The sequence below is a fragment of the Sus scrofa genome, chromosome 6 (genome assembly GCF_054392235.1).
Source record: "Sus scrofa isolate SSC_HxYL_T2T_F1_AM1 chromosome 6, Sscrofa_HxYL_maternal_Yorkshire_Landrace_v2.0, whole genome shotgun sequence".
Lineage (NCBI taxonomy): Eukaryota > Metazoa > Chordata > Mammalia > Artiodactyla > Suidae > Sus > Sus scrofa.
The window spans coordinates 125849463-125877116 of NC_139388.1; the positions used below are offsets into that span (position 1 = coordinate 125849463).

The 27654-nt window shown below is 50.6% G+C and overlaps 1 protein-coding gene and 1 long non-coding RNA gene across 49 annotated transcripts in view; one reads left to right on the forward strand and one right to left on the reverse strand.

The window, feature by feature from the left end:
- The window catches only part of CELF4 (CUGBP Elav-like family member 4), a 313441-nt gene extending 290704 nt beyond the window's left edge, over nucleotides 1-22737 (reverse strand). For all 46 annotated transcript variants that reach the window (XR_002345093.2, XR_014807878.1, XR_014807877.1 and 43 more), the window contains exon 1: nucleotides 22273-22737. Coding sequence is in view for 43 of the 46 variants with exons in the window: in XM_084964536.1 (XP_084820662.1) it covers nucleotides 22273-22558 (286 nt within the window). In the remaining 3 variants the exon portion in view is untranslated. The remainder of the gene's footprint in view (nucleotides 1-22272) is intronic.
- An 852-nt stretch (nucleotides 22738-23589) lies between these two features.
- The window catches only part of LOC146402811 (uncharacterized), an 88071-nt gene continuing 84006 nt past the window's right edge, over nucleotides 23590-27654 (forward strand). Inside the window, exons 1-2 of one of the 3 annotated variants that reach the window (XR_014807881.1) lie at nucleotides 23590-23852; nucleotides 24458-24900. This is a non-coding gene — a long non-coding RNA (uncharacterized LOC146402811). Of the gene's footprint in view, nucleotides 23853-24167; nucleotides 24901-27654 lie in introns of those variants that run through there. The other 2 variants (XR_014807882.1, XR_014807880.1) reach the window with 2 other exon arrangements.

Below are 27654 nucleotides of genomic sequence, written 5' to 3' on the forward strand. Positions count from 1 at the left end.
ATGCTAAAACCAGCAAGAACCTCCCCTTATAGGTGATAGACTGTGAAACAGGAAACGTTCTTAGAGGTGATCGATTTCCTTGCCATTCCCAGGTGAGAAAGTGGAAATCTCAAAAAGCTCAGTGATTTATTCCAGGGACTCCTGGACGAGAACCCAGGGCTTCTGCTGACTTCCAGACCTTGACCACAGGAGCCAGGCATCCCCCACCTGACCAGGGCACACACTGGTGTCTGATGGTTGTGGGTGGGGCTAAGTTGTGATTCCTTTCTTTCTTTTCTTTTCTTTTCTTTTTTTTTTTTTAGGGCCGCACCCACGATATATAGAAGTTCCCATGCTAGGGGTTGAATTGGAGCTGCAGCTTCCGGCCTACACCACAGCCACAGCAACACAGGATCTGAGCCATACCTGTGCGATCTACACAACAACTTACAGCAACGGTAGATCACCAACCCACTGAGCGAGGCCAGGGATTGAACCTGCATCCTCGTGGATATTAGTTGGATTCATTTCCTCTGTGCCGTAAGAGAAACTCTAAGTTGTGTTTCATTTATGCTTTGGGCATTGTTTTCCCCAGTGTTATTTCCTCTCAGAGTCTGTGAATCTCTGAGCGCAGGGGCTGTGGCTCTTCCCTCTGCTTCTCACATGAAACGTGGCCCAGCACTGGGCACGCTGTAGGCGAGCAAGCTCAGTATATGTGACTTCTGGGTGGAACTGCCAGCCAGACCTGAAGCAAATCACCGTGACGTTCACAGGAGTATCCTTGGGAGTTGGGACAATGGCTGCTTTCTCTTCTTGTCCCTTCCCATCTCGCTGGCTTTTTGTTATGAGTATTGCTCACGATGGAAACATTTATAATAAACTTCATATTAAAAAAGCAACTGGCCTTTGCTGGAACTGGGGTGACTGTGGCTCCAGGTGAAAGAAGGCGGCTCCCAAGAATCTGTGCCTGAGGTGTGTCTGGTTGAGCCTGGGGGGCATCTGTTGGTGGCTCATGGGAAAAGGAGAGGATGGATGGACACGATGGACACACACTGGCCAGGGGAGGGTGCAGTGGGGTCTGAGGCTATGGTTGGGGGTTCGAGCTGCTGCTGTTAGAGGCTTCCTGGAGGAGGTTCAGCGGAGGAACAGGTCTGGGTCTGGAGGAGGCAGAGGGAAGAGGGTGCACTGGGTAGGGACAGTTTGAGCAGAGGTGCAGAGTGGGAACTGGTCTCCCAGGGAGGTGGGAGCACAAGGGCAGCCAGGCCAGAGGGGGGTGTCTGGGCTGGGATCCCTACCCCTTCTTTCTCTCTCTCACTTGTTATACAGCTACAGTTTCTCTCAGGCTTACTGTGTTCTAGGCACAGCGCCAAATGCTTGGCTTAGATTACTGCATTTCACCCTGGAAATAAACCCATTTAGACAGTGTATATGCCCCCATTTGCCAGATGAGGAAACTGAGGCTGGCCTAGTCAGTAAAGTGTCTTGACCGAGGACACATCTTGTCAGTGGAAAAGCTGGGGTTTGACCTCAACACTGCCTGTCTCACAGCCCCTGAGCCCCCTTGGGAGTGTCTACCTCCCACTGAATGGGGTCTGGAAGGCCTGGGAAGCTGTAGGAGGTGTCAAGCAGGGCCATGACTCCATGGGGCTGGGAGCAGAATAGCTCTCCGCCTGAGTGTATCTGTGTGTCTATATATGTGTAAGTGCGTCTGTAGGTGTCTGTGTATGTCTGAATGAGTATATCTGTATGTGTGAATGTATCTGTGTGTCTGTATGTGTGTCCGTGTGTGAAGGTATCTGTGTCTATGTGTGCATCTGTGTGTGTGTTTATCTGTGTATGTCTGCATGAGTGTCTCTGTGTGTGCATCTGTGTGTGAATGTATCTGTGTGTCTGTGTGTGTTTCTCTGTGTGTAAGTGCATCTGTAGTATCTGTGTTATCTGTGTGTGTATGAGTGTGCCCACGAGTATATACAAGCGTGAAGGGAAAATGTGAGAGTGTAATCTCTGGACCCCCTTCCTGGGGAAGCTGTGTATTTCCAGCATTATGGTGGCCTGACGAGGGGTTTTATGGTGTGACCATGTGGTCTTGGCTGTGTGGAGGTCACTCTCCTGGGGAAGAAGGCTGCAGCCTAGGGACCACAAGGCAGGGCACAGGAAGTTAGGGGACACAGGGAGAGTGTCCAGCTTGGAGGCCGGAGGAAGTCAAAGTATTCTGAGAATGTGGACTAGGCACTGACCATGGGGCTGGGCGTTGCCATTAGGCCACCCTGGGGGTCAGGCATGGAGCCCCCTGAGCTGTTCTTCAACTGCAGAGTCCCTGCCCCATTTTCAGGGAATTCCAAGGTCTGGGGCAGAGCCGTCTTCATTTCTCACCAGATTTCCAGGGAATTTGGATACAGGGGCTCCAGCAAAGGCTAGGGAGGATCAGGGTCTGGCTTCGGCTGCAGGAAGATAAGGCAGGCTTCACCTACGCTCTCTGTGTGCCCGGGAGCTGCCTGCTGACGATGTTTCAGGCAAAGCACAGATGACAGCCCTGGATCTAAGCAGAGGGTAGTGCCCTGGTAGAGGCCAGCATGGTGTTTCCCTCTGACGCACTGGATCTGCGGCTGAGACCGAAGCACCCCGGGCGGGGTAGAGGGAGCAGGTGGGGAGGCTTTCCTCCTGCTGGCCTAGGAGCAAAGTGAGTTCACTGTGGGGCCAGTCTTAGGGAGAGCTTACTCTTCATGCCTGCACCCCGGAGCTGGATCAGCCCCAAGGGCTCCTAGATGAGGCAAAGGAACAGGGCACCTACAGCTAGACACATGGGCTGGGCCCAGGGACCCTGGGCAGCATCTGGACAGAAATACAGATCTGAGAGGGCAGAGAGGCATTCAGCCTGGGAGCACTTCCCGGGAGCCCCACGCTGGCCTCTTTTGCTCTGTCCTTCCCTCAGGACACACTGCTTCCAAACGCTGCCTCTGGCCTTGCTGATCGGGTTTGAGTACCATCTGCTCCCACCCAGATGGAGGCAGTGGGGAGGGGGCCCTCTCTCTCCTGTAGCTGCTGCTGCCCCCCGCCCTGCCCCGCGCAGCTCCAAGAGGAGCTGGGTGCTTAGGGCTGCATTCCAGGGAGCCCCGACCTCCTCTTCCTCATCTCCCAGGGGGAAGCTGTGGGCAGAACGTGAGAAAATGCCACAGATGGTCCAGCCGTGCATCCGCGAACGTAGACAGGTCTCTGGAGGACAGGCTCCCCTAGGGTCCCACGCATTCAGGCTGCCCACACCACATGTGTGTGGAACTCTTCCTCCTCCAGATCTTCCCCCACTCCTCCCCCACACTCTGGCCAGAAGCCCCTCAAAAGACCCCACACTCACACATGCTGGCAGAAAGCTGCCAGAGTGCCCCCACCCCTGGGGAGCTGGACCCATCTTTTCCATTGTTTTTCACATGCACTTAGTAGAAACGCTAGTCTGAGACTTACACACAACCTGTCACTTAAAAACTGGCCCACCTGGACCTGTTACAGCCCACACACGCCTGAGTCCACTCAGCACATATGAGCGAACACAGCTAGGCAGCTCCTTGTCTGGGCCTCCCTGGCAGAGATTGCCATGTGCTTATATGTAGTGGTGTGTGGGCGTGGGTGCGAGTGTGCATGCAAACACACACACACACACACGCACACACACCTCACAGCAGCTACAGTGAAAGGCTCTAGATCCCAGAGCTCTGCTCAGACCCAGAATTTCAGGATGGGGGCAGAGGTCCTGGCTTGAGATGCCTCTGGGTTGAGAGAATGCAGGAGTGGGGGTGGGGTGGTGGGAGTGGGGGTGGGGCGCTCGTCTGAATAGCAAGTCCCAGGATGAGGGAGCTCTGTAACCAGGCAGGAACAAGCAATAGCCCCCTCTGTTCCCTCCCATCCCTTTCCAGAACCAGGGCAGAAATCACAGCTCTCCTACACACCTGACATACATACAACCCACACGGCATCAGCACACATGTAATGCACGGGACCCAGTAAAGCCGAACACAAAGAGACAACACACATCTACACAGCATGCCTCAGGCACACCATAGGCCAGAAACAAGTCACACTGACTCTTCAGAGCCATCTCTCTGCCACGGTCCCCAGAGCTGCCCACAAAGCCTCACCCCGCATGAATGTCAGCAGGGCAAGGCCGTGTGGGACAGGGCAACACACCTGGAGGTGCCTGGAGTACCTGCTGTCCAGTACAGCTGGCCCGAGTCTGTACATGGCAGAGCACACCTGCCCCACTGTCCCAGGAAAGCCTCGGTTTCTGAACGGTTTACTGGTCCTTCAGGTGATGATCATTTAATGAACTCATGCCCCAAATCTCAGTTATTTTCTTCTAAAGAAAAGAAAACCACACCTTTCCTATTCTCTGATGATCTCTTCGCTGTTGCTAACCCTTTGCTCCGTGTGTGTGTGTGTGTGTGTGTGTTCTCTTAATAGAGATGCGTCTGCCAAGCCTGGGACAAGTGTTGTCCTGCATACGGACAGGAGCCCTGCAGGCCCAGAGTCGGTCTGGTGGACAGTGCAGGGCTCAGTGCAGGAAGACATCCTTCCTCGCTCAGAGCCACATAGTGAGGCAACCTAAGTGCCAGCCTCCAGGACAGGCCAGCTGCAGACCCACCACTGCCCTCTCATCCCTTCCAGTTCCTCTTTCCTGGAGAGCACCTTTTTCTCATGGGCCTGCCTTTCCCTGTACAAGATCTGCCCAGGGCCGATGATGTGTGGGCTGGGGGCTGTCCTTGGAAGGCCTGCCTCGGATTTCTCCAGGCTTTTTCCTTGGTCTTGGTCAGATGAGTAGAAATCTGGCTGGGATCCTGCGGGTGGATGCAGGAGGGCAATGGCAGAGGGAGCCTTCTCAGCAAATGCCTCCTGCTGATTTGACATCTACTGAGGATTTGGCCTTGACCTTATGGGGCTCCTGTGCCACGCAACTGTTAGCCAGAGGACCATTGGCCTCTGGCCTAGGACTGAAAAGTGAGTTGAGAGGCCCTCCCTGCCTCCAAGTTGGGCCCTGGTCATCTTCCTTTCTCAAAAGGAGCAGGTTTTATTTCTCTTGCTAGAGAGTTACATGGCTAAATTGTGTCCATGGCTTTGTGGTTTATTAAGCCTTGTTGAGGTCTGGTGTGTGAGTGTGTGCTTCACACACATAGAGATACACACAGACAGGGAGACAAGAGATGCAGACACTCATAGAGACACACACGGACACGGACAGACACACATATAGATACACATGGAGAGGGAGACAAGAGATGCAGATACTCATAGAGATATACACAGAGGGACAGACTATATAGATGCATATATATTCATGTCTGTCCCTCTCTGTGTGTATCTCTATGTGCGTCTCTGCATCTCTAGGTTTCTACATGCCTATGTCTGTGAAATGTGTTTGTGTTTGTGTGTTCTATCTCTGTTCTGGGGGGTGTGCGCTGGTGGATATGGATATCTATATGTGTCCATATTTGAGTGTGTTCCTATGTGTGTCTGTGAATGGGTATTTCTTCGTGTGTCTAGAGATGCGGGTGTGTATGTGTGTCTGTGCACCTGTGTATGCATAAGAGGGTGTGATGGTGTGAGTTATCTCTGAGTGTCTGCAGTGTGTGTGTGTGTGTGTGCGTATGTGTGTTTTCAGAGCCTTGGTAAAAGATTGTGTGGAATGATTTAAGAAAACGTTAGCCTTTAATGTCGCAGGGTTTCAGCATCCCCATCTGTAAAATGAAGGCGATGGAAGAGATGATCTTTTTATTTACTTCCATAAAGGGAGCTGCACTCATGGAAATGTGGTGGGCTTGAGAATATGACAAATTTGGTTGCACATTCTGGCTCTGCATCTCTGCAGCGTGTCAGCTCCTTCGAGTTACTGCTTTGCGAGCTTCCGTTCCCTTGGCATTCAAAGGGGCACAGTGACATCTCTGTCTCAGTTTCATCACGAGGGTTGGATGAGATAAAATAAGCAAGAGTCCTGTGTGTACGCCGTGTAGTAGGTGCTTCGTCAATATTCTCTCCCGTCCACCCTCAGCCCTACGTTCAGCCCGGGCCTCCTATTTCTGAGGGAGCAGGGCTTTTGCAGCTCCCTGTCATCTGACGGGGGTGCTGGCACTTAATACATGACAATGACCCTGGAGATTTTAACTTTTACACCTTGTTTTTCCTTCTCGCAGCTCATTCCATCCCAACCATGACCTTATGAGGCGGGGTGAACAGAGGTCACTGCAGTGATTGGAGAAAGGAGAAAGCTGAGACTCTGAGCTAGGTGGCCTGGCAGGGCGAGGACTAGGCATCCGGCTCCACCCTTAGTGCATCGGCCACCTCTGCAGCAAGCAGTGTCCAGCGCGCAAACACTGCCTGCTCCCAGGGGCCCCTCTGAGGATCCAGCCCAAAGCGGAGGAGCCTTCCCACGACTCCCGATGCACGTGGACCACCCATTCGCAATGCACGACTCCCGATGCTGGACAGATGCGAGGAAGTAGCCTTCTGCGCAGGAATCACAGGGGAGCTTTCATGAAGGGTGGCCAGTCACTCCCAGAGCCGGCTCCTTTCTGCCTGTACAGAGCAGAATCCCTCTTTCCTCAAACAGCTGAGGGTGTTGGATGCCCAGGGCCAGATTCAGTAGCCTCATCACCCATCTTATTTATCGGATCTGACTCTAGGTGATGTCTGCTGGTTTCTCCAAATCCACATCATTAGCAGAGCAGAGTGGTCTGGCCCCTGGGGGAGGAGATGGTACAGGCTTCACATTCCGGAAGGCGCTCCATCTCCCGAAAAGAGTTCTTCAAAGGCGGGGGGCATTTTATATCATATTTAACTTTGGGTAGGTTTGTGAGAAAACAAACAAATAAACTGGCCATTCCTTAAATCCTTGTTGCCTTTTGGCCAAGGGCTGCCCATCAGGCCAGTCCCTGGGAATCTGCCTGCCTGGTCATTGGCCAGGCCTCCACCCTCTCTGGTTCTCTCAGGCCCCTTCCCTAGTTCACCAGTGCCCGTTCTGAGCCTGAGCCACTCTGCGCATCCTGGCAGGATTTGACCAGGTTGTAATTTTCCTTCATGATCCTGTTTCCATTTTTCTTTGTAAAAAAGGTATCAACTCTACCTGGTTGCAATAGGGATGAAAGAGGTAATATATATACAAGAAAGCACTTTATAGATTAAAATGCTATATACATGGAAGGCATACTATAATATAAATGAAATATATAATTTAACATCTCTGATACAGTCTATAAGGTGCATGGCCTGACTTTAAATGACCAAAACACCTTTGGGACATAGGTTATCTAGGGATGATATTTCGTTTATAATGTGGTTGAGAGTATGTACTGTGATCCATCAGATTATATAATATCTTATGACATCTCATATTCCTTGCACAGAGGAAAGCAGAGTCAAAATCAGTCGACATTAGGCTATTTTGGCATTCAAAACACAAGTCCCAGATTTGTGATTTTAACAGCTGAAGCTGGGAGGGAGAAAACTAAAAATACGAATGGAGAAGATATCTCCATCGACCGGCAACGTGGTCCACTGGGCGGGGGGGATCCGTGGGAAGGCAGAAACCCCAAGAATAGGTCTGGGGAAGGGGAGCAGCGGGGAGACGGCCTCTCGGGAGGAGGTGGAAGAGTCACGCTTGGCAGTGATGGTTCTTACTATTTATGACGCCAGATGAGGAGCTACAGGGCTGGTGGTGGCCCCCGAGTCTGCTGATTAGCTGGAGATTATATTGATGATGTAATAAAAATTCACTTTGTCTATTAAGTTTCACCAGGACAATCAGGAGAGATTAGATAAAAATCAGAGGAAATGAATAAGAAGACGGAGGAGGAAAGCCACCAGCCTCCTCCGTCCCTGCCATGGTCCCTGTGCATCTCCTCTTTTCCTGCCCAAAGTGGGGCATGGGCCAAGAAGCCCCCAGCCCCGCCCCCAGGCAAAGCTGAGCTGGCAACGTCCCCAGGCGAGAGCTGGGCTGCTCTCAGCGAGGGACTCGGCGCTGCAGCTACGGAGCTGGTTTAAGTTTACTGACTGTGTTTAATATTTGATTAGACCTCTGGCTTGGCAGCCTCCTGGGTGTACCGGCCCTGCTGGGAGACTGGCAGGGTCTCAGCCCCTCTGCTGCCCTGTGGCATTGGGTGTTGGAGGGTATTCCACGTGCAGCTTTAGACTGGGGGGCCCATGCCCTGTGAGCAGCCAGAGGCCTCCCAGACCTACAGTGGTTCCCTCTGGCCTAAAGGGAAATTCTCCCATTACAGAGGTTTCTTCAGGTTATGGCCTGGGCTCTACAAGGTCCTGGGTGGAGGCATGTGTCACCAGAGATGGGAATGCATTAATGTCCATTAGCCCCCAGGGACCCATGTGCCCAGTTTGATTTGTCAGATCAGCAAGGGGGCAGAACTTCGAAGGGATAGGAAAGGGAGATTATTTAGGTTGAGGACTGTTGTTCCCTGAGAACCCTGGGGTTGGGGGCCTGGAGGGGTCTGGGGGCACTGGAAGACCATGAACCTGCAGGGAGCTGCCCTGTGAGGTTACCCCAGCTCTGTGACGGAGTCTAGCTCTGCTCCTCCCCAGAGGAATCCCAGGGATCAGGAAGATGCCAGGGGTCAACTCCGTGGAAGGCCTGAAAGAGGGGAGTTTCTCTCCCCTAAAGAGGTGGCCACCAACACTACCGTGTTCCGGGTCCTAAAGGTCACCTGGTCTCCTCCTGCTCCTCTGGGCTGAGTTTCTCTCCCAGAGATGGAGGAGACACCCTTGCCGATCCTCTGCAGGAACTGGGCTGCCCAGACACCCTGGCACCCTTGCCCAGGAGTGCTGCCCCCACTGGGACCCATGCTTCCTGAGATCTGCCAAAATTCCTCCTGTTACAAGACCACAGTCACCCCAGGAGACACTGTCCCCAGCTTCACCCCCTCTGTCTGGCTGCCTGCAGCCACCCCTGACCTGGGGGCCAGCACAGAGGAAGGGCAGGGGGCCAGGGGAGATTCCAACACCTAGAACACCGTAGTTTACCGGGACATTCAGCTGAATAAGCCTGTGGGGATGATCTGGATGCCTGCCTAGGTGACAGAGAACATGGGCATGGGTTTAAATATTCCATGAGTAATTTCTCAGCCCAAGTGGGCTGCAAGTGGGATAGCTGAAGGACACTGCAGACCCAAAGCAGATGAGGCTCGTCCTTGTAGGTCCACTGTGGGTCACCCGCTTCCTCAGAAATATCTGCAACCCACCCACCTACCCCTGGCCATGGCCTTTTCTGCCTCAGATTTCTTTAAAGTGAGAAATTCCTCTCTCCACCAGCCTGAGAACCAGACTTCACTGCAGTGGGACAAAAACGAAACAGAATAGAACAAAACGAAACAAAACAAGCGGGCCGTCAGCAAGCCAGCCTCTTGGTTCTGCCTTATTCCCCTGAGCCAGCTCGGCTTCTGCCACCCTCTCTCCCTGGGAGCCTGGGGCCAAGTCCCCTGGGTAGCAAGCTGATACCCCTGTCTGATTACTCCTCTTTTAGGGGTTCCTTCATTCTCTGACATTCACTTTGGGTGGTTTATATTTGTAGGTTTGCTGCTTTCTAGCATACCCAGTTATTTTGGGGCGGTGATGGTGGGTCCCCACCTTCTGAGGAAAGAGCTTGACCCTTAGGAGACAGCCTGACCCTCAGAGCATTCGGGTCCCATGTGAACCTGCCTCTTTGTGCCCCCACCTCACCCAGGTCTTCCCAGTGTGGGGACAGTGTGAGTCTCACCAATAAGGGTGGACACCCCACACGCTCTCTGCTTTGCAGAAGGCTGCCTTACGGGTGGGCGTGAGACCCTGCTGGGGATGGCAGGTAGGTGTGAGACCCTGCTCTCCACATGGGGGTGGTTGGGGAGATGACCTGGAGGCTGACGGCAACTGCTCTTGCCCCTGCAGGATCCTCCTGCCTCTGCCAGCTTTGGGGACCGTCTCCTCCCAGCTGTGCGGTCTCTGCCATGGACTAGATGACATTGGTCAGTACATTCGGAGCTAATATTTCACCAAGAAATGCAGGAGAAAAAAAACCAAGGCTTTGGAGCCTGTGGAAACTACAGACAGAGGTCTCACCCAGAAGAGAGCAGGAGCCTGGTGGCTCCCAGCTCTAGCTCTGTGGCTGCCAACTGAGCCCCTGCTCTGTTGCTCCCTTTCCATCCAGCTGCCTGCCACGGGGACCTGGTCTGCAGAGTGGTTGCTCACTGCTGCCTCTCAGCACACTTTCCCAGCTGAAACATCGCCTGGTCATCTGTGTTCCCCTCCTCTCTCTCGAGACAGACTCAGCTGCCCTGTCCCATCCAGCCCCAGGCCTCATCCTTTGCTCTTCATCCCAGTGGCTTTTCAAACCTGTCTGACACAATGACAACAGAGCTGACTCTACAATAAATCTAATAATTTAGTTATTGAAGTAGTTGAGGTGAGAGCAAAGGGGCGGTCTTAGTTTTCCATTAAAAAGAGTTTTAAAATTTGCAAGAGACAATGAAGCCTGGAAGTAAGCCAGTGATGGCTCTCCTGCTCTGTGCCACTCACTCCGATGGCCCACAGGGCTTTGGTGGCTGCCTAGGGTCTTTGCTGGTCCTGGGTGGTGGGTGTGCCAAATGATGACTAACTGATGGTCCTGTGCCCAGGCCTGGTTCATCAGGCACAGGGTTGAGTGCGTGTGTGTCTTGTGGGGCATTTGGAAATCCCTTTGCAGAAGCTGAGGAATATAACAGTTTGGAGTTGGACCCATGCCAGGCCCCTAAGTATGGAAAAGATTCTGGCATCTCAACAAGTGGGATGAAAGATAAAACTCATGCTGAACTGTACACTATTTATTTCTGAAATGAAACCAAACGCACATGTGTCCTGAACTATACAATACTTTTTGGGTTTTCTGATTCTCCTCTCTCGTTTCACGTTGGCTCTGTTTTGCTGGTGCCCCAGGCCCAGGCTCCGAGTCCCACAGAGCCTGGTCCTGCAGAGGGCTCCCATGCATAAGAGGAGTGCCCTCCTCACCCTCCTGCCAGGGTAAGGAGTAGGGCGGCCAGAGAGGTTTGGAAGCTGAGCCAGGACTGCGGCAGGAGGTGCCTTGGCTTCAGGGGCCCAGTCAGAGAGCAGGAAGTTCTCCCTCTCACCGTCAGAGGGCAGGCGACTGCTGGAGGAGACAAGAGCCCTCCCACACACACTGTCTGGGGGCCCCTCCTCAAGGCAGGGAAAGAGTCTACAGGAGGGGCCTGGCTTATGGGCTCAGTCTTTGGGGCGGAGGAGGGGATAGAACATAGTGGGCAAGGAGGATGCCCTTGGCTGCCCTGAACACCTGATCTGGGCTGGGAAGGGCAGGGTGAGAAAGTCCTAGGTCTGGGAACTGTCCAGGGTAGCTTACGTGGCTGGGGCTCAACTAACAAGGCTATGATGTTACACGGGGGAGGGAGCAGAGGCTGGCCAAGGCCCTTGGATCCTACAGCTGGCTGTAAGTCTTGGCGGGACTCTGAATGTGCCCACAGCCAGGAGGGGTAGGCAGGTTAAGAGAGGATGGGGTGTGGATTAGCTGCTGACGCTCAAGTACTCCCACACCAGCCACAGGGACCATTTCCTCTCCTTCCTTTACAATCAAAGGCATCTCCCCTGCAGCTTAGCAGTTCTATTGCCCATCATCACACCACCATGGGACCTGGCCTCTAAGGCAGCCTCCCTTCCAGCTGCTTCCATAGGCTCTGGAAACAGAGAGAAGAAATAATCCAAAAGCTTACTGGGCTTTACCTATACAACCCTAGTCCCCTCTCCTTCTCTGCTGAGTGCTCCCTGCCACTGGATTCTTTGATATACATACACTTCTCCCTCAGGACACAGAACATGCTTCCAAGGTGCTTCCCAGGGTCGTCAAGGAGGACCAGGAACAGCCTGAGCTGGAGCTCCAGCAGGCAAGGCCGTGAGGGGTCAGGGGCATGTCCAACAGCAATTCTAAGGCTAAGGACACATGGCCTTCCCTTTCCTTCTCACTCACTGTGCCTGTAGGTGAGCCTCAGTGAGCAATGGTTTCCTGAAGTCCAGACAACCCCAACCCCACTAGCAACACTGGCAGGACAGGACCTCTGAGCTTCTGGTTCTGCTAGTCCCAAGAGCCCAATCAGGTGATGGATTGGATCCAGTGTCTTTCTTCCTGGGACCCCTAAGCTGCAAAGTGCACACATGGACATCCCTGGGGGCTGGTCTCCCACCAGGTAACTGGGGATGTGGCTTCAGGCCCACACCAGCCCTCAGAGATGGAGCTCTTCCCACAGCAGGTCCAGGAATGCTCTCCGTGCCCTATCCGGTGAGACCAAGCCAAGCCAAATATTGATTTGACAGAAAGATATGGATAGGTTGGGTGGATAATAGTTAGGGGATCCTATTTCTTTCCTTTCCTGTTCAGAGAACACCTCTCCTCCACCTCACCCTGCTGGAGGCTGGGTGAGGGAGAGGGTGCTGGTGGGTCACTCAGGGACGCCTCCTTCTCCCTGGGCTCCTTCCAGGGGTTTGAGACCACGGGACCTCTGGGAACAAGGTCCCCCTTTCCCACCACGGCCAGCACTTTCAACATCTTTGCCTCCCCATGTATTCTTAGAACCAGTCAATATGATTAATTTTACATGGGCATAATTTCCTGCTCTTGCTGTGGAGTCCTCCCCAGCTTGCCCATCAGCAGTGACATGATACAGTTTCTGGTTATATTGGTCAACCAAGATATTGATATTATTAATAATGGATATCTATATGCTGACCTTTGGCCACACAACTGAATCACTCTGGGCTGGCTGTCACATTTCTTTAAGAGGTATTGATAAGCCCATTACTGGAAGGGCACGTACAATCTTAGGTGTGTGATTTCACTCACCTTCAAGCATCTCCTATTAAAATCCACCCTTGTTGGATAAGCTGGCTTGGGGGACATTGGTGTGTACAAGAGAAAGTCTGCATGTGTGTGCTTCCGTGTGGTGAGTGTATGTGCATGTGTACAGGTGTATGTGAGTATACACGTGAGTTGTGTGTGTGAATGGGTGGGTGAGTCTGTCTTGAACACCGGCCCTTTTAGAGCTGATCAAATAGTCAATTAGAACATTATAGGGAGGTAGCAGAATCAGAGAGTGCCTACAAATACACTGTGATGTAGTGTTTGATCTTCGGATGCCTCTTGTCTCCTAGGACTAGCGCAGGAGGCTTGGCTTTATAAGGATATTATTAGGTTGATGCCTTGTTCTCTGAGTGTACCTGCCAGGCAAGAGGCAGCACTTGTGGGGAGCAGTCTGGCCAGAAGCAGCCACGGGGAGGTGCGCTGAGGGTCACGCTGCAGACTGGACTTTGGGGGCTTGCTGCTCCCCACCTCAGTCTCTTAGCTGTGCAGCAGCAGCCATTCCTCCTGCTCTGCTTTCTTCAGGCCAGAGTGTAGGTTGACTCAGCTTGGCCTCTCAATCTTCTGCACTGAAACTCCCAATCATAGGAATGCTCGACACTCCACAAGGTCTTATTTTGTACACAACGGAGGTGTGGACCATTGCCTAATAGAAGGGTGCTCTGGTAGAATGGATGCATTGCGTGCTCATGTGTGTGCATGCACAGGCACACAGATCTCACTGCTACATCGCTCTGTCACTGCTGTCATCTCTGTGATTGCTGTCATTCCTATGTGGGTGGACAGTGGTGTCAGGGATGGTGCCTCCATCAAATCTGTCTACAGTGATCCATTCCTGCTTGGATGCAGACGTGTTCACTTGTCAGGGGAGCCCCTTCACTTGCCCCCCGTAAAGGGAAGCCAGAGAGCTAGAGAGATCTTTTGGATCCTCAGACATAGTGTGTGAATAAACCAGACATGGATTAATTAGGTGTGACTGCATCATTAAATTAGAATAATGAACAAACAGCCACGTATGGCATTCAAATCTGCCTAGAAGGACTCCAAGGGTTGCTTTCAAGTAAGTCACCTGTCAGTTTGGAGGCTTGGGGGACTCTGGAGGGTGAGGTCCTGTCCTGTCTTGAGAAGTGGATTCTTTAGGCACCACCTACTCCAGGCGAGAACCATCCTTCAATGGGCGCCCAGACTCCACAACTGAATCCAAACAATGGCTTGGTTCAATACAGCATCATCTATGCACGCTTCAGCTGCGAGCATTTCTCAGAGTGAAATACGACAGCAGCACAGGTGCTCAAGAGACAGGAGGGAGAAGTTAAGAGGTGTGGGCAGCGGATGTGAAATGTATTGATCCCATAATATTTATGTGGATGTGCCCATAGTCGCTTGTGAACGTGCCCCCTCCCACAAATATTTACACACACACACACACTTACACTCACACACACATCTTTTGCATTTCCATGAACCCCTTTTTTTTAAAAAAAATTTTACCGACACCTCCCATTTCCAGCCAGATAGATTTGAAGGTGAACCCAGTCTCAGTCATGTAATTTTAGAAACGGCAGCAAAACAGCAGCCCCATGATCTCGGCAGGCAACACCCCTCACCATCCCCATCCTAGGACAGAGCAGCTGTGCAGGAAGATCTGTTTGTCTTTAACAAAGAGGAAGAAGCCACCAGCTAAGAGGAAAGAAAAAAGGGAAGGAAGGTCGCTAGCCTCACTGAGAGAGCAGTGGGATAGCTTAATGCATGGGGGGCTTTGTAAGTCAGATCTGTTAAGTGTCTGGAAACCTTTGATCTGGAGCCACTCTTAACAAAGGTGATAATTAATTAAAGCAGAGTGTATTGCAATAAAGTAACATCGCGGTCAGTTTATGCGCTGTCCAGAGCTGGCCTTCGGAAGTCTCTGTCAATTAAACTCTTGTTGGAGACCAGCGCATTATCAATTTTTTTCCCATGAGCTTTGATCAATATTTTTGGCTGTTCTGTCCTTATGGAACTGGAACAACTTCTGTCCCCACGAGGGCACCCATTTATTTACATCTTGCAGATGGTCACATAGGATTTGTTACTGAGCTGAGCTGCTGGGAATCACTTTGCTTGAGTGTCAGTCAGAGGGGAGATACAGGGAGGCTAAGGGAAACCAAAGGTGGAGTGAGTGGAAAGGGAGCAGTTCTGCGAATGTCATGGTCTGAAAACATCCCCTTCGGCTTCCAGGGGGGCTCAAAAAGGAGGGCAATTACCTTGGGGCTGCCCTGGCTGCTTTGTTGGTTTCTGTGGGTAGGGCTGTGGCTTGGGCTTTATATCCATCCAGGGGCCACTGGAAACTGGATGAGTGGAGACAGAGGAAGCTCTTAGGGCAAAGCACATTAACTCTGGGAATTCCTCTGCCACCGTTCCATTTCTACCCCATCATTGTCTTTTTGCCCAGGCATCTTTATGTGCATCCCCACGTTGCCAAGTAGAACATGGATCTTTCTCTTCAGACCCACTGTCGGGTTTTTGAGGGCATCTTAAATAGCAAGGAGAAGAAAGAAAAGAGGGAGATGGAAGGGGATGATAAAAAGGCTCCAACTAAATTGGGGCCTCTGTTCCCCTCCCCGAGGCTATTTAGGTAGGATTAGATGCTTTCTGTGATTCTTGGAGAGTCTGTGTATTTGAAGGGCTGCAGAAAAGTGAAAGAGGTGAATGTGCTTCCCTTGTAGAGAGCCCAAAAGGAGGGCTGCTGGGTTCCTGGCACCCCCGAGTGTGCTCAGGCTAAATGCAGCCCTCTACTTGCAAGGCATCGCTTGACTGACTTGGTTAAGTCCTGTGTGTGTGTATGTGTGTGTGTGCGAACGGTACAAGAGAACAGTAGGTTTGGGATGCCAAGGGGCAGCAGGTGGAGTAGGGAGCACAATGGGTGGAGGCAGAGATCTCTGCAGAGAGCCGGGCTCTGTGGCTGGACACAGGTTTCGGATGGAAGGTCACGGTCATTTCTAAAATGAGTCAGTAGGTGAGCAGAAGTAGCCAAGCCTTTGAAGGGCAATGAGTAGGGGAAAATGAACCCTCTCCCCAACCTGGACTATTGGGGGGCAGTATCAGGCAGGTGAAGAGAAGCACACCTCCACACTGGAACTAAGATCCAGTTGACAAATCCAAGCCACGACTTCCGAGGTGGGGCATGTGCATAGTCACAAGGACAGTGTCATCTTCCCCTTTTCTTCATCAACTATCTCCTTGATCATGTATACAGCCTTGTAAGATGAAACAGCCCTTAACATCATCTCCATGCCACTTGAATTTGTCATGTCTTATACACACATACATACCCCGCCCCCATACTCACACTCACACCAACACCCACACAGGCTGCAGCATCTTCCCTCACCTAACCCTTCAGTACCCAGAGACACAACACAGATTTTCACACCCTCGAGCCCTTCTCTCAGTATGTCACATGGGATTTCCCTTCCAAGTTCAGAAGCTGCTGCAGTTTCAGCCACTGTCAACCAGCGCTCCCAGCTTCCGGCTGGCATTTTGGCCCTCCAACTTTCAGTTTTCCTTTTTATCTGCCTAGGGTGTTGGGCCTCAATGTTCTACGGCACCTCACTCACCTCTACAGACAACTCATTCCAAATCCTCTGCAGTGAGATCCCTCCCAGGTGGGTTTGGAAACTGACCACCTTCTGGTGAAGTGGAAGGTGTGAGTCCTGCAGTGTTTTCCCCAAATCCATCAGAGGCAAGTGTGATGGACTCTTTTCTCAGCCAAAGAGGTAGCGTCTTGGATATTTCCTCAGGCATCACTCAGAAGACCCTCTCCCATCCTGGTCTCTAAATGAAAATAGTGAGAATGACGATGATGGTGATATGGTGATGATTATGATAACACCAGTGTCCTTGCTGGAGTGTGATTAGATCACTGAATGTCAGGAACGCCCCCTGACAATCAGCTCTTTGAAAGCACTCGGAGAACTTTACAATAGGCATGAATGGAGGTGAGGTTTGCATATCTATGGCATCCATTTTTCTAATTGTTTTCCTTTGCCTTATTTTTGAGCTCTGACTTCATTCAAGAAATGCTTTCCCTTTTGTTTTTTTGTTTTTGTTTTTGCATGAAAAGTCGCAAACATCAGCCAACTAGAGCAGGCAAAGAGAGAGTGAAAGTATACCAAGGGGGTTCTTTCAACCCCATCTAGAAATCCCATTAAAGTCGAGTTGGGGGCGGGGGTGGGGGAAGAGTGTTAACATCTCGTTGAACTGCAGTAAAATCTAGGCCAGCTCTGGTTCCCATATGTGTGGGATGCGCTTAGTCATGCTTGCTCATGGATGCATATACGTGCACATGTGCATATTAATTTATCTCTCTGTGTGTATGTGTATGTGTGTTGATTCTGGAAGGAATTCTGTTTAAAAGAAGGAAGTCTGTTTAAAAGATAAATGAAATCATGTACAACCAGCAAATAACCCCCAGAGTCTTAAATAAACTAATCATTTTCCAATAGTTTTTTCTTTGCTCCTAAATAGAATATCAACATCTGGAATTTGGAGATTTTTTTTTTTTTTTTTTGATGGGGGCAATGATTACTATTGCTAATTTTCTTTAGTGAAACTTAATTTTTAAAGTGTTTTTCTACTTTTCTTATTACAGCTATCACGTTTCTCACAAGGCAAATCTTTGTTTTAAAAGCTATACGTGTGTGTCCAGCCATCCTGCCAGGGTCTCTCTTTGGGCAGAACTGAATTTTTATTCTTCCAAGTATTCTCTTTAAAGTTCCTCTGAACTGAACTGATGCCCATGCTGATACTTCAGCTGTACTGTCTCTTAGACTCATTTGCAAACAGAAATCAGATAGAACCTCACTAGCTTTAATTCACATATCTCAGGAAAAACACCAAAAAAACAGTGAGCTCTCTCAGCTAGAGTCAATGGCGAAAACTCGATGTTCCAAGAATTGTTACACCTTACACAAAAATATGAGACAGAATTTTATGATAATGGTAACAAAGTGCCAAAATACAATTATAACCCTTGCCCTTTCCCTTTCTCCCAGCTGCATCCCAAATCGAGGGGCTTGAAGAATCTCATACTCAGATACCATTGAAACGAGAGGTTGTGCATCCGGTGATGGGTATATTTTAAAATGATATGCTCTCCGGAGCTCAAAGCACAGAAGGTTCCCTTACTTGGTCTCCACCCTCCCTGTCGATGTAGTATGAAAGTGTGAGGGGGTGATGTCCCCCTGCAGCTGTGGCTCCTGGTTTGGGACCCCCACTCCCAAGTGGGGCTGCCAATAGAGTAGATTTTCCTCAATGCAGCAGGGGAAAATCTCAATGCAGAGAGGTCACCCAGGCCACAGATCTGTTCTGACTGGTTAACAAGAGGGACTGTGATATGGACTTGGTGGTTTAGATTAAAATGCATCACAGGCTCTGGGAACAAGCACACATCAGTAGTAAAGGCTGTTTAAACCTTTGGGGACAGCCCTATGTTTATATTACATTAATTCATAAATATTATACTAAATACCACTTAAATTGGACTTAAATGACTTCAAAGATAATGCATTATAATACGGCTATCCAGAGAGCACTAGCCTTTATGTCTCCCAGGAACTCAGTCTTTGCTGCCTCTTATCCTGCTAGACAAGACAAAAGTTATGAATGGATTGTGGCTTGTTCATGTGTGATCCACTCACTGTGTATGTATATGTATTAGCAGGCATGACTATGTGTGTGTGTGTGTATGTATTTTTAGTTACTGCCTCTGTTCTCCAGGAAATACAAGTAATGAAAGAGAAATAAATAAAAAGTGAGAGAAGGGAAGAATTAGACCAATGGGTGACCTGTTTCCCTCTCCAGGGGAGAAAAATTCTATAGGAAGGGGCAAAATTTGTCCTCAGCTCACTTCCGTTGCTTTCCTGGGAGTTTGCCTCTCCCCTCTTTAATCAATAGCACAATGTTTTTCTTTTTGGAGCCTAGAAAAACAATCTTTCTCAAAGTGCTTCTAATGGGGGAGAGAAGGAGACTCTGAGTTAGCCGGGAGAGACTTTGCATTAAACTGGGTTTTCTTGGCTAGGTGTTGTTTCTTCAAATTGTTCTGAGTTTTTTTTTTTTTTTTTTCTTTCTCTCTCTGCCTAGCACCCAGATCTCCCCCTAACCATTTCCTTTTTGATCTCCAGGGGGTGAATTTATCTTGACAATAATTACCCCAGACCACAACTGCTATCTGCTGCCTCCCCAGCCCAAGAACCTTTCTCTGATATGGCTGGGTTTGCTCCACAACACCCACCTACTCCCTCCTTCACAGACTCCCAATTTGACTGGAGTAATTGCCTTTTAAGGTTCACTCTACGCATGGCAGGTATTCCATTAACCCTTAGAACTCTTTTCTTCTTTAGTAACAAGAAATGGTAGGTGGCCAACAAACAGATACCCACCTGAAATCTCATGCACTTAATTTAGTTTTTACTTATTTTTTTTCTTCTTTTAACCAGTAACATACATATTCCATCCTCACTGGAGGCCAGTATCCTGTCATGTCTCTCAATTTTATCCCACTATGACCCATTAGAGGTTAGAAATTCAAGAAGGGGAAAGAAAAAGACACAAATATACCCTGAAACCAGGCTTAACAAAGGCATGTGTTTGTCTTTTTTCCCCCCAGACTCATGTTGTAATTTAGAGTTGGGGGAAATTTAGAAGCCAAATGCAACCCTCATTCTTCAAGCCTCATCATATTTTTTGACTTAACAGTAATTAATCACCAATGGCAAGCGAGTAATTTTTTAAGGTGGCCGGAGGCTTATTTTATCAGGATTAGCTAATAAATCAGGCTGTATCACTGAAGAAGGAGTTCAAACTCTTCTAGGACTGAATAAACCAGACCTTGGAAACTGTCTCATTTATTCAGCTCTCTTGGAGCTTCCAGGCACTGTTAAAGACATTGTAGCCCAACCTTGCCTATAAAAATCTGAGGGATGGAGAGGCAGGAAGTTTCATAGGGAGAAATATATGCTCAGGTTCTGAAGGGTGAGCTTTGACAATGAGGCACCCAGCATTCCAGAGCCAACAGGCCTACCTGTCCCTGACTGAGCCAGTTTAGGGAAGATTATTTAGAAAATGAAGTTTTGCTTGTCCTAGAAATCTTGACCAGATATGTGTATGTATAGATATATGATACAATACATATGAGATAGCTATATCTTAACCTTCTCTACCTTCCTGATGCAAATGATGATAATTCCACTTCTTTTCTATAATACAAGGGAACCCAAATAACATCACAAACAGAGTGATGATACCAGCAAGGGGTCATGAGAATAAACAAGGAATATTGTTTAAGATTATCTTCATTTGAAATAAAGAAGCAAATAAAGTGCTCCAACCCAGATCTCAACGGAAGCTCAGCTTTCCATAACTGTCTTTTTTTTTTTCCTCTAGTGGGTTATGCTTTTTTTAAAAAACTTTAAAATTTCAACCCCCCAAGAACCTATAATTAGGATGGGCAAAGAATTTCCCACCTCTGCTTTTTAATTTATATTACTGCTACTTTAAAATCTGGGGACATATTGGAATGACAAAGGTTTGATACAAACCTTGATTAGCTTCTAGGGAGCTTGATTGGAAAGGAAAAAAACTACAGAGATACTGTTGACTTGAGAGGGAGGGTGAAAAAGGGAGAAACAGATATTATTTCGAAGACTGCCTCCCCATTCCACCTTTCCAGTTTCTCTTCTGAACAGACAGACATTTTCTCCATATTGAATAAAGGTTGGTTTCTCTCTCCAATACAGCCCCCACCCTCACCCCACCCCAACAAACCCAGTATATTTCCATTCTGCTGTGTTTTTGTGCTACTCAACATGCCATTAACTTTAAGATTTACTCCTCAGCAGGCAAGCTGGAAGATGCTAAAGCCAATAAAAACTGCTCTCTGGGACTCCAACTATGAAGAGTTTGGAGCTCTGCTTAGTATTTGGATGAAGGGAGGGCTGGAGAAGGAGGGAGGTTGTGATAGTGAAAACCACTGCTGCTTAGAGAACCAGACAGCTCCGCGCTCTGCACCTAATGTGCCGGAGGATCAGCTCTGTTCATAGCCCATTTGTGGCCAAGGATGAGGCTGCTCTCTATGTGTGGGTGGGTGTGCGTGTGTGTGTTTTCATCTTTAAAACCACCAGTTCCAACACAGCATCTTCAGTAGCTCTCCACACTACTGTTTATTAAAAACGGAACGTCCATACACATCCCTTACAACTTCCTTAGCCCGGTGCTCCTTCTCTGCCTGACGATCAATCTCTCTCAGAAAGCATTTAACTTGCCCACACAGCTCCAGCCCCGATTAATTCCCGCTGCACATCCTATACATTACTGTTAGGGAGCAAGCACTGGGCTAATTTCGTCACCCACCAGCCACCCACACACATTCTACAACTGAACACGTTTGGGGATCTGCTTTGAAGATAATAAAACAAGAAGAAAACAAGCAGGCTGCAGATAATTCCCACGACCACTTTCCTAAAAAGTTGCTGGGTTTTAATTCTTTGATCATTCTGTTTCCCCCTCCTCCAAGCACTCACTGGCAATGATTGCTTCACGGGAAAGAAATAATGCACTATAAACCTCTCTGCATGGTGAGTTTGGGATAATTTAGGATACACCCTCCAAAATGCATATCTTCCACACACAGATTTTTTCCCAAAGCCTTGCTTTTCTGAGGAGGGGATCATCCAGGCTTCCTTGGCCCCCCCACTCCACCCAGGGGAAGGCTGATTCCTTGCTAATTCTTGCTTTAGGTTTTTGTCCCTCCTTCCTTCAAACATCCAAACCCCCCACCACCACCACTTACACCACAACCGGATTATTGAGGCACACAGCTCGACAGGGAGAGTTTACTGTTAAATTGATAGCGAAATAAAAATATCTCTTTGCATTTGTCACCTCTCTTCTTTTTAGACGGCTGCGCTCCTGCTACTCTGGCCCGGAGCGGATCAGACCATCCCCTCTTAGTATTTTCAGCACCACGGCGATGGACAGCACCCTAGGTACGCGGTAGGCTGAGAGCCCGCCAGTCTGCTGCCACCGTCCCGGGCTCGGCCGGTGCAGCCGTCCCCATCCCAATCTTTCAAGTCGCTGTACGCAAAAATCCAAGCCCCGTTTTCCCTCGATCCTCTCTCTCCTTTTCTTCTTCTGCTCCCACTGCTCTCCCCAAGGCACCGCGTCTATCAGTTTCTTGCCCAAAACCCAGCCTTGCCCCAGCAAACAGCTCCCCACGCACCCCAGTCCTGGTCTCTGCTGCCCGAGCGCCTCCCTCCTCGGCGTCCGCCCGAGGCTCCCTCTCGCGCCGTCTCCCGCTCGCTCGTTCGTCGCCGGCCGGCCGGCCCGCCCGCCCGCTCCTTCTCCCCGGCAAAGTTGGGAGGGAAAGGTGCACTCACCTTTGTGCATGCCTGTGAACCTGTCCTTCAGGACCGTAAGCTCGTAGATCTTGCCGAACTCCTCGAAGAGGGGCTTGAGGTCCTTTTCATCCAGGTTGCGGGGGATCTGCCCAATGAACAGCTTGATGGCATCGTGGTCCTTCATGGGAATGGTCGACGGGTTCCCCGGGCTGTGGCTTAATCCGTTCATGTGCCCGGTGCTGCCCGGGCTGCTGCCGAGCCCGTTGGTACTGAGGCTCGCGTTGTCAGCCTGTCCGTTTGCTAACGTGGCCATCTTTATATACATAGAGAAAATCTTCTTTCCTTTTATTCTTTCTCGCTCGCACTCTCTCGCTCCTCTCCCTCGCAAGCTCGCTCGCGCTCACACACGCACACGCATACACACACTCGGGTTCTCTCCCCCTCGGTTTCTCTACACCTCGCTCTCCTCTCGCTCTCTGCTCTCTCTCTTTCTCCTCTCTTCTCTCGCTCGCTCGCGCTCGCGCTCTCTCTCCTCTTCCCCCCCCTCCCTCCCTCTCTTCTCTCTCTCTCTTTCTCTCTTTCGGTCTGAACTGATTCTTTTTTTTTTTTTTTTTTTTTTTTTTTTTTTACATTGAACAGACAGGATCTCTGTCCTTTCCGTTTAAACAGGCTGGACCGGTTCAAGTTCCCTATCAGACCAGGGGTGGGGGCGGCTAGTGTGCGCGCGCGGAAGAGGGGGTCGCGGGGAGGGGAGTGGGCTAGATTTGGTGGGGGGGGCTTCGCGCGGCAGCGGGCGGCGGCCAGGAGTAGGGCGGCTTGGGGCGGCGCCGGCCCCGCCGCGCCTCCCCCGTCGGCGGCCCCGGCGAACAGCGGTGGTACAGTCCGAGACGGCCCCCGGCTATAAATAGCGCCAGGCGCATGGCTCTTCGGGAGGCGCTGAGATTCCCGGCCCCGGCGGCCGCGGGGACTGGGTGCCTGTTAGGAACCGGGCTTCTGGTCTCCTCTTTGCCTTTTGGGAGTTCTTTTTGTAATAGCAGCGGGTGCAACTTTTTTTTTTTTTTGTATTTTAAAAATATTGATTTTCATTTTCGTGTTGGTATGTAGGGGGGCGTTATCCACCGAGCTGCTCTCTATTAGGGCTCCAGGCGGGCGAAGCAAAGGCAGGGATGGCGGGCGGGGCGGCGGCGAAGGTGCAATGGGCTCTTTTTTCTCCCATCTGGTTCCCTTTATTTATTTATTTAGACTAGAAAAAGCGAGCCGGCTTGGAGGAAGTCCGTCCGGCGATCCGAGTGCGCATTGATCAGTGTCGAGAGAAAAAAAAAGCTACATAAATATATATTATGTGGATAAATCTGTAGACAAGAGCGCTCTCTCTCTCTCGCTCGCTCTCTCTCTTGCTCTCTCTCTCTCTCTCGTGCGCGCTCTCTCTTTCTGCTTTTTCCCTCCTCGCATCCCCAACCTGCCAGAGCAGCCCCAAATCTTCGCCCTCCCGCACGGCATCTACCGCCACCCGATCCACCTTGGAAGACGGGTCTGGGGAGCAGTTGGGCCGCGCCGGGGGGACGGGGCGTAGAGATTCGGGCCCGACCCTGGTCCCAGCCCGCCTGAGAAGGCTGGAGGTGGGTGTTTCCGTCCCGGACGGCCTTCCCGCCCGGGAGCGCGGCGGCTGGACTGGCAGGCGGATGGCGGGAGGAAGGTAGGAGCCGGGTGCCTCGGCCCGCTCGCCCGGCGAGGAAGGAGGCAGGTTCTGGGCACGGTGGCTGGTGAGCCAGCGCGAGGGACTGGCTTGATTTTGCCCTTGTCTGCTTTACTGGTTCAAATTGAAAAAAAAAAATTTTTTTCCCCCTCTAAATCCACCATCAAAGAAATAAAGCCCCCAATCGCTCTCCGGGCTGCGGCAGGACCCAGGCTCCCGCTGCGTGCGCTGCCCCCTCGGACTTCGTTTGCAGCACCTCTCGCTCCAGAAGTGCGAGGCTGGGAGTCACGTCTGCTGGCGAGAGCCAAGGGTCCGGCTGCCCAACCCGGACTCCGCCAGGTTCCCCATCAAGCCCGCCGGGGCCAGGACGTCGGCTGCGAGGGAGAGGGAGTGGCTGGCGCGGGAGCCGGGTTCAAGCAGCCCCGCCTCTGGGGGCGAATGCTGGTGGTGAACTTGGCTTGGGAAAACAGATTTTCCTTTTAATGATATTTACCTGCACTCCATCCTCTCCCACATTTGCGTTTCCAGGGCAGCCTCTTCTGGGCTTCAGAAGCCGGAGAAATTAAAATAATGCTCCTGCTCCCTCGCAGGTTGCGGGGCAAAGCTGCTGGTGTGACCCTGGCTGGGCCCCCATCGATCCCTTTCCGGTGTTTTGGGTTTCTCTTTTCTTGCCCTCGGATTATGTGACTTTACTAGACGATACGTTAAAAATGTTATTTAAAGAAATGAGACCCTAGCTGCCTGAAAACCGAGACCGAGCCCGTTTGGTACAACCACAACGCCGAGCTCTCCAGCGCCAGGAGGAGGCCCGAGGAGGCCCCAAGGTTCGCAGCCCCAGGCCCCGAGACCACCGGGGACACCTCTCCCTGAGGATCCAGGGCCCAAACCAAACAGCAAGTACAATTCTGAGAACTGTGGAACTTCATCCTTTCTTTTAAAGATTCTTCTGCCTTTGCTTGATGGAATCTTGTGTAAGTATAGTTGATTCATAACTCGGCTCAGGGCTTACATTATCCAGTGTTATATGATGGTCTAAGAAATGTCAAAGCTGAAGGAATGGAACAGAAACTCACTGGACAGAACCTCTCTGCCATGTGGCTGTGGGCTTGGTGTGCCTGTGAAGTGCTGTCATGAGGCAGTATGTCCCCCTAGTATGCACACGGAAGGTTTGAACTGGTGGCTTGGAGGTGTATGCATATGTCTGGTCAGGATTGTGAGTGCCTGTGTGGGTGCTGTGTGGATATGTACAAAGACCTTGTCTGTATCCACAATCTGCCTTGTGTGTGTGTGTGTGTGTGTGTGTGTGTGTGTGTGTACACCTACCAGGCTGAGATCCCTTCCTCCTCTTTTCCTCAGGACTGTCAGTAGAGGCAGGTAACTTTGTTCAAAACATCTCCTGCCACTGCTCCTTACCTCTCAGGATATCACAATGGCGTGGGATGTATTTTCTGCCATAACAGGGGAGTTAGGAGAGTAATTCCTCCTTGAAGTCTCTTTTTCTCCCTCCCCACACCCCCAAAGTGAAGCAAGGACAAGAGGAAGAGAAGAAAGCAAGCCAGTGGGGGAGGAGGGCTGGGGAAAGAGGGATCTGCACAGGGGAGGGGGTTGAGGTTCACCATCCACTTCTTTCTGACACCACCCCAGCCCCTCCCCCCAGGTTCACGTAAATTATTCACAGGTGTTTCATTATTCATATTATTATTAATAATAATAGCCAATACATAAAGAAAAGCTATCCCTGGGCAGGAGTGAGTGGGAGAGGAGAGCTGTTACTGAAAGGGGGGCATCTGGTTATTTCAGATGCCAGCAAAAACTCCTCCACGTGGTACAGTTCCAACTGCCTCAAGGGCTGCACTTCTGCCCCCTGCACCAGGGTTCCTCCCTGTGTCTCTCTACCTGTGGACCAGAAGCTATTGGGAAGCTATGAGATAGCTCCTGCCTTAGTGAAGGTTTCTCACTCTCCCCTCTCTCCTATTTGAGGATGGCTTATTTTGGACCTGGGTTTTGTTAGGGGTGAACATATTCTCTGCCTCCCAGCTCTCAGGTGTGTGGTGAAATACCCCACCTACTTGCTGGGGCTGAAATAATTCTTGATCTCTTAAAGGCGCAGAGCAGGATCTCTTAGGCTCCCTCCTCTCTGCCACAGCAGAATGTGAGGGATAAAATAACCCAGACAGGTGTCTCAAAATAATGCCACAAAGAAGTAGAATCCCTTAGAAAATAGTAAGGAACACGGAAATGTTGGCACTTTGGTCTCCTTGCCCTTGAGAGTCTAGAAAGACTTCAGTTAAATTTTTTTTGACCTTAGATCATCAAAGAGAAATGTAATTAGGGTAAGAAGGGGCAAAGTATTACTCACTGTGACATTTAAACGGATTTAAAACTTTTACTCCAAGTGCCACTTCATCGCCACAATTATCCCAGCCACTGAGAGACAGAAGGCTGTCAAATGAAAGGGGGCACGAGGAACAACTGCTTGTTTGCTCTCTGAGTTTGGGATTTACATTTTGTTACTGATTCATTTCTGGGGAAGTACGGATCTCCTTGTGGTGGGGATCTGGGCTCAGGTGGTGTCCTGCAGGCCTGGCCATTGCCCTCTGCTCTTTACTCCACTTTGCCCTTCCTCTTCCTCAAGGAGGAAGGATGCCCTCTTCATGCATCCCTCCAACTGGGCCACTGTTACTCCCTCCCTTTGGCATCCACTAAACGTTGTCCCACAGTCTTGGCCATGGCCACATACCCTCAGACTTGATCTGGCTCCCCTGTCTCTGAAGCTTCTCTCTCTATCTAGATTGTGAAGGAAGGCAGAGACCAAGTCATCTGGCCCAAACCCCTTCTCGGCAGCCCCCCTTGACAGTCATGGGCACACAGTAGGTGCTAAAGGATACAGTTTCTAGACACCAATGACCAGTCTGACTCTGTAGGGGGCTGTATTCATTCAGATGGCCTCTAAGGATGGGGAGCTGTGGAGTCCCAGGCAGACTCTCAGATCCCAGGATGAGATCAAGCAGTTTAGAACACACAGAGCAGCTTGGCTTAGAGGCACCACCACTCAGTCATTCTTGCATTGATCCAGTCCTTCCACACTCTCACTGGAAGCAGCAGAGAAGGGAAAGGCCTGGAAAGAACCAGGCTGTCTCCTTAGAGAGACCAAAGTCATACCAAGTGAAAAGCCCCAGAGTGGAAAACAGCAACAGATGGTTAAATGTCTTCCAGGCCTGAGGAGTTCCACATCCACATGGGAGAAAACAGAAAACAACCTAAGTTGCATGTGATGATCTGTGATGGGGGTGGCAGCCTGGAGGAAAGAGGGGCCCTTGTGAAGGCAGGATGCAGAAGGGAGTGGATGGCAAGAGAGCTGGCCTTGGTGCTAGGAGGGCATGAAGCATCTCATTTCTCCAAGGTTTCGTTGAGAACAAGTTGAAAACAGAGCTGCAATCTTCATGGGGCTCCCCTAACAGACCAGACCTCCAATTAAAGTTTTTCTGGAGTGACTACTCTGCCCAGCCCTGCAGAGGGCAGCGAGGGGCGGCTGGAGAGAGCTCTGTATTATTTGGGCAAAGAAACCTTTTCAGAGAGGACTGAGTAATCACACAAGGGCACGACCCAGCTGAGGAGTGGAGTAAAGGTGCCAGAGATTTGTGCCAGGGGATCCCAGAAGGTGGTGTTTGGGTGGACAGAGGCATCCGGGGAGGTGCTCTGATAGAGCTCTGGTCTGGTCCTGC